This window comes from Myotis yumanensis, unplaced genomic scaffold, assembly GCF_028538775.1.
Source record: "Myotis yumanensis isolate MYYU_CA2020_CCGP unplaced genomic scaffold, mMyoYum1.0.hap1 SCAF_19, whole genome shotgun sequence".
Taxonomy (NCBI): Eukaryota; Metazoa; Chordata; class Mammalia; order Chiroptera; family Vespertilionidae; genus Myotis; species Myotis yumanensis.
Window position 1 is genome coordinate 13,338,925 of NW_027223770.1, and position 6,070 is coordinate 13,344,994.

Consider the following 6,070-nt stretch of genomic DNA (forward strand, 5'->3'; position numbering starts at 1 on the left):
CCTGAGGATGGACAGAGGTGAGATATGCTGCTCTTCCTTTAAAAATTTTTATTTTCACTTTATTTTGATTGTTTACACGATTACAAATGTCCCCATCGCCCCCCATGCCAGGCACTGGGGAAAGGATGATCGAGACCATTTCCCCCCAGCAGGAGGCAAGAAACACAGGTGAAGGATGTTCAGGCTGTATGCTCTGTGTTATCTGCACAGGTGGGACACACAGAACACATGAACTTCCTAACATCACCAGCAGGACCAGCTTAGCATTTTAAGATGGGGAAGGAGGCTAAAGAGCGTGGACCAAGCCAGGGACACACTAATTAACAAAACTGCTGTGTCCCACAGGAGGGTGGGACAAGGGGGGCTGAGCACTCGTTTGAATTGCTGTTACACTGGGATGGTGACTGTATTAGTGTGCTGGGGCTGCCAGAACTGAATGCCACTAAATGGTTGTGCGGTCATGAGCACCTTGTGGGGTCTAAATGCCATTGAGACTGCATGGCTGAAACAGACATTTCTCACAGTTCTGGAAGCTAGAACTCCTAAGATTGAGTTACCAGCAGGGTCGGTTTTTCTCTCCTTGGCCTGTAGATGGCCACCTATTGGCTATGTCCTCACAAGGTCATGTTGGATTACGACCTCATTTCAACACAGTCGGAGTACATGGTCAGATGTGAAATTTAACAATCTCAACAACTAAACTGTTGAAATTAATTTTCAGCTCCTATTTGGAATCTAATGTGTAAAATGGCTTTTGACATATTCCACATTTTCTAAAAATTTTGAGGGAAGCAGACCAAAATTCCATGCATCCTGGGTTTGGGTTTCTTCAGCCAAGAGTCCATGAACCCTTTTTATGCAAGGTGGTATATTCTGTAGCTGTGTGCATTTCTGAAAAACTGGAATCTCACCTCCTGTGAGCCTAGAAGGTGCAGCTTGCTGGTCCAGAGGTATGCCCCACCTGTGTGTGCCGTGGAACTGAGTGAGTGGGCCATAGCCAAGTGTGAGCACCAGTGGCTGGCAATGCATGGTCATCACCCAACCAGGGTGGCACAAAATGACCCCACAAGGTGTTCGTGACTGCACAACCATTTAGTTAACTCTACATGTCCACACGGGTCAGGGCTACTACTCAAAAGTTTACCTGAGAATTCTAGACCTGAGGATGGCCATCTCCTGTGCTAATGTCCTTGGTAGGAGAGCATGAGACAGCCCAACCTGGCTGTTCACAGCAATAGGCAATGGTGCTTGGCTTCCCGGAAGCTGTGCAGTGGACAAAACTGTCTCCCAGAGCATGGCAGCAGTGGGGCACTCTGAACGCAGGTGATGGATAGGCAAGTAGTGCTGGAGACGTTGAGCTCCGTGTTCCAAGCCAGGCAGAAGCTCCCAGGTACCTACTGGAATATTTGGGCCAAGCGGAGTCCTTGGGGCCGTGCAATAACTTCACTTCAAACAGACTGCAGGAAGCCGTGTAGGGGTGCTTGTCACTCGTCTTTGTCCTCCAGAGGGAGATGCCAGTCTGCAGGGGGGCTCTGTCTCGGGGTCCACACTAGGGTGTGCTTTCTTGCAGCCTGGACTCTCCCACGCTCGCTCTCACAGAGGGATCGCTGTGCAAGGGAGACCCCGGTCACTTCACACCTCACATAGCCCTTGTGCCTCCCTCCTCCTTAGCGGGCTCCCAAACACAGATGGACAAACAGCGTATGGTACATACTACTCTGAAACTCTACTTCCATCTAATACACCTTGGTGATGGTCCCATATTAGCACACACATATCTAGATCATACTTTCTCCCAAGCTATTGTGAAAAATGACAATTGATCCTTGAATATGGGTTTACAGATGCCAACCCACCACACAATTGAAAGTCTGTAACTTAAGTTGCCCTCTGCACAAATGGATTCCCAACTATGGGTGGAAAATACAGCTGACCTTTGAAGGGCACAGGTTTGAGCAGCGCAGGTCCACTTAAAAATCCACAGTAAGTGGAGGCACACAGTTCAAGTCTATTTTGTTTAAGAGTCAACTACTGTATAGATCACAATTTGAGGAAATTTAAAAAGTATCTTCTTGGCCTCAGAGCTTGATGCCCTTGGTTGACCTAATCAGATTTACTTCCTAATGCTGGCTGAAAGAAGATATGAGTCGGAAAGAGTGGCCAGAGGGAGGAAGATCAGGCAAGAGATGCTTGTCCAGGGAGCCCTGGATAGGGAGGGAGTAGGAGTCCAGACCTCAGATGCCACTCTCAAAATGAACACAGGGCAGTACATCACAACTGTCACGGGGTTCGTTGGCAGGTGCCAGTGGCTATGCTGGCCTCTTTACACACATTAATTTCACCTTCTCAGTTTTCTTCTTAAGCTCTATTGTCTCAAATAGATGTTTCTGTTCTAGTTAAAAAGTGATAAGAAATTCAAAGTAGAATATGAAAGACTCCCAGACCTCCATCCCTGAGGTGAAGTGAACAGCTTTCCCAACACAATTTTAGGCCTAAATTTTTGAGCCATCACAGGTTTCCCTAAAGATGGAATCTTCTAGTGGCTAGTGTATACTTCCTGCTTTTTTCACTGGGGCATCTTTCCATGCCAGGATATGTTGCTATCTATTGTTTTTAACCAGAATATGTTATCTATTCTTTTTAATGGCTATGTAATACTCCATGGTGTGGAAAAAGTTATTTGGTCGAATGTCTATTAGTGGAATTTAGGACACTCAGTTTTTGCACCATCACAGTGACAAAATGGACATTTTGAATTTTTAAACTATGCTCTGTTACCCAATTATTCCCCTAGGATAAACTTCCAGAAGTCAAATGGGTCAAAGGGTATGCATTTGACATTTAGACAATCAGAACACCTTACACTCCACCAACAATGCACAAGGACCCCTGACTCTCCAAACCCCTGTTAACACTTCTGACATACTGCTAGGCAGAAACCACCTGTTAGCATTTTAACTTCTATACCAGGCCATTTGGTTTTCTTTTTGAAAGAATTCCTTCTTTGTGTCCTTTGTCTACTTTTCTATTCTGAAATCATCCCCATTTTCTTACAGATATAAGCGCTCATACATATATAAAGGTTACTAATCTCTTGTCATGTAGGCTGTAAGTTATCTTTTTCATTTTTTGGACTTCAGTTACTAGGTATGGAATTGTCACATTTTCTTTTATATGGTAGCTTTGTTTCCACATCAGTTTGTCTGCTTCAATAATAACATACATTTAACAACATTGAAGCAGCCACTAGTCAGTCCCGAAGGCTCCCCTTCCCCATGAGCACTGCACCCTCACAGCTTCTCTCCATCTCCCCACCCACAACAGCTCCAAGGCACCACTGTAGTCTAGACTAGACTGAAGGTGCTAAGAGGGCAGGTGTTCTGTTCTCATCATTCCTGTATCCCAAGAGTGCCCAACATGACAAGTATCTGCTGAATGGATGGACAAGTAGAACCACCTCCTTACTGGTCTCTGTGCTCCTCCATAATGTACTCTCCCACTTTGGCAGCCACACTGATCTTTTAAAGGTATAAAACAAATCATGCTGCCCTAGCTGGCTTGGCTCAGTGGATAGAGCGTCGGCCTGCGGACTGAAGGGTCCCAGGTTTGATTTCGGTCAAGGGCACATGCCCAGGTTGTGGCTCCATCCCCAGTTAGGGGCTGCAGGAGGCAGCTGGTCAATGATTCTCTTTCATTATTGATGTTTCTAACTCTCTCTCCTGTCCTCTATGAAATCAATAAAAATAAAATAAAATATATAAAAAAGTTTAATTTAAATACACACACACACACCAATCATGCTTCCTAGCGCATGTTTAGACTACAATCCAAACCCCCTTTAAAGGCCCAAGAGATCGCTGGTACCTCTGGAGCCTCATACCCTACCCCTCGCAGCTCACCCTCCTGGTGAACCTTGTTCCTCATGTAAGTAACGCCCTGGGACTGGGTAAAGGCTGCTAAGGCTGGTTCCTGGTCTTTCAGGACTCAGCAATATCACCTCCTTTGCAGGTCAGCTGACAACCCTGACACTGTCTTCCCAAACCACTCTCCACTCCCCTCTTTGTCTTTTAGAGTCTGAAAACACAGTCGATAGACTAATTTTTGGGATTTCTCGAAAGAAAAAAAGCACAGAAAGAGGAAGGCCCTCAGCAGTGCTCTCCAAAATCCCGGGACCTGGAGCGGGGGCAAGTGTGGCCTGTGCACTCAGGCGCCCAGGCGGCTCCGCGCCCCCCGCCCCACGCACTCCGGCTTCCCGGGCGCACCTGAGCCTCCGCGCTCCGGCGCTCCTCCCACTCGAGACAGCTGTCCAGGTCGCGTCGCCATTGCTCGCACGCCGGCCGCTCTCCGTGGACGTAGTAGTGGTGCAGGAAGTGCCCGGCGCTGCGGCAGAGCTTCCACTCGGCGCGGTAGGCTTCGCAGGGGCGCGGCGGCTGCGGCGAGAGGGGCGCCTGAGCCGGACGCCGCTGCGCCGCCCACTCCGGAGCTCCCACCCGGATCCTCCCGGGAGAGACCTCGCTTAAGCCGGTCACACGGTCCGACGAGGTCCCCCCAGGTCCTTGGCGCCCACCGCACTTACCTGCCAGCCACCGCCGTCGGCCATGTTACGGCGAGCACCTAACCCGCCTTCCTCAGCCCGCTAGCCAATGACCAACGAAGACCGACTAGGCCAGCTCCGCGCGAGAAACCAAGGAATTCAGAGATCTGACGATTTAAATCCTCGCCACCTCCTTGAGACACGCCCATAAACAGGAGGTTCGGGTGCGGCAGCCAATAGCAGCCTGGGCGGGGCGGGGCGCAGGCGGGAGGGGTGGAGCCCAGAGGGCTGGGGGCGTGCCCTGCGGGTAAGAAAGCTCCGCCCGGTGTTGGGTGGGCGTCCGGGTCTGCACCGCCGCCACGTGAAGTTGTCTGTTTGGGAAACCCCGCGGGTCAGGACAGTTCTTTTCAGCGGCTATTATTTCACAAATCTCAAAGATCGGGCTTACTGTCCTTAGCACACACTGTGCAGCAGCCACCGCGAAGCTGCCGAGTCTACTGCTGCAGTGACCTCTCGAGGACGGAGATGAACTCACAAAATAACGGGGGTCGGCTGGGCATAACGTGTGGAGGGGTAGGGTATCTAAGGTGCGGGACAACCTCCCGAGGGAACTCAGGCTGTAAGTGGAGGCGAGAAGGGCATTCTGAGCACAGAGGCGGGGTGGTCCGAGGCATGGAGGCTGCGAGTGGCCTGGCGTACAAGTCCAGGGCCGTTTGCATATCTGATTAGGAGTGAAAGCTTTCCTGAGACAGAAAGCCCTGCAGTATCAATGCAATGGTTCCCCAGCCTATGCCAACCTAATCATGTGCCCCTTACAAGGCGGCTGCTGGGCCCCTTCTATGATTGAGACTGCGTCAGAGGCCCTGCAGGTGGTTCAGAAAGCTGCAATTTTATCAGGAGTCCTGCCAGATTGGCTCACAGACCAAGCTTGGAATTAGACACTGTGCGACAATAAGGTTGTGTGCCAGGGTACAGCAGCAATAACCAGGACTTTTGCTCCAGGTGATCCCACTGTATCACCAGGAGACCCACAATTGGATCCAACCCTGGCCCAGGCAGGGGAGTATGCCTCCAGCAAAAGAACAGGACCAATTTCATTACATATACAGTAGGTGATACCTAGGGAAGACAAAAGCCCAGGGCCAGCGTCTTTATTACGCATAAATGACAATGTCAGGCAATGTGATCCTGCCAATGGAGGTTGCCTACCCACTAAGGGCTTCTACCTCTGTAGTGAAGCTGAGACTCCTTAGGTCAGGGGTGGGGAACATCTGGCCCACGGGCCATATAAGACCCACAAAATCATTTGGTCTGGCCCTGCCAAGGCATTAGGGGTGAGTTAATTGTTTGACCAAATAGAGCAGGCTAATTTTTAAGTTGGTAACTTCGTTTGGCCCGAAAATGTTATAGCCAGTGGCCCTTGGCAGGAAAAAGGTTCCCCACTCCTGCCTTGAGTCAGGGAGGTCACAGTGGTACTTTGTGCCTTCTGAAACCACATCCATCACCATGATGGATGAACACCCTGGTCATCATGAC

General features: G+C 49.9%; 1 protein-coding gene across 1 annotated transcript; it reads right to left on the reverse strand.

The window, feature by feature from the left end:
• Positions 1–37: 37 nt before the first annotated feature.
• CUNH22orf39 (chromosome unknown C22orf39 homolog) lies at positions 38–4,665 on the reverse strand. Its single transcript, XM_070399840.1, has 3 exons — positions 4,577–4,665; positions 4,263–4,430; positions 38–1,607 (listed from the first exon to the last, which is right to left on the reverse strand). Exons 1-3 carry the CDS (start codon positions 4,598–4,600, stop codon positions 1,485–1,487), a joined length of 315 nt encoding a protein of 104 aa, XP_070255941.1. The 5' UTR covers positions 4,601–4,665; the 3' UTR covers positions 38–1,484.
• Positions 4,666–6,070: the final 1,405 nt, after the last annotated feature.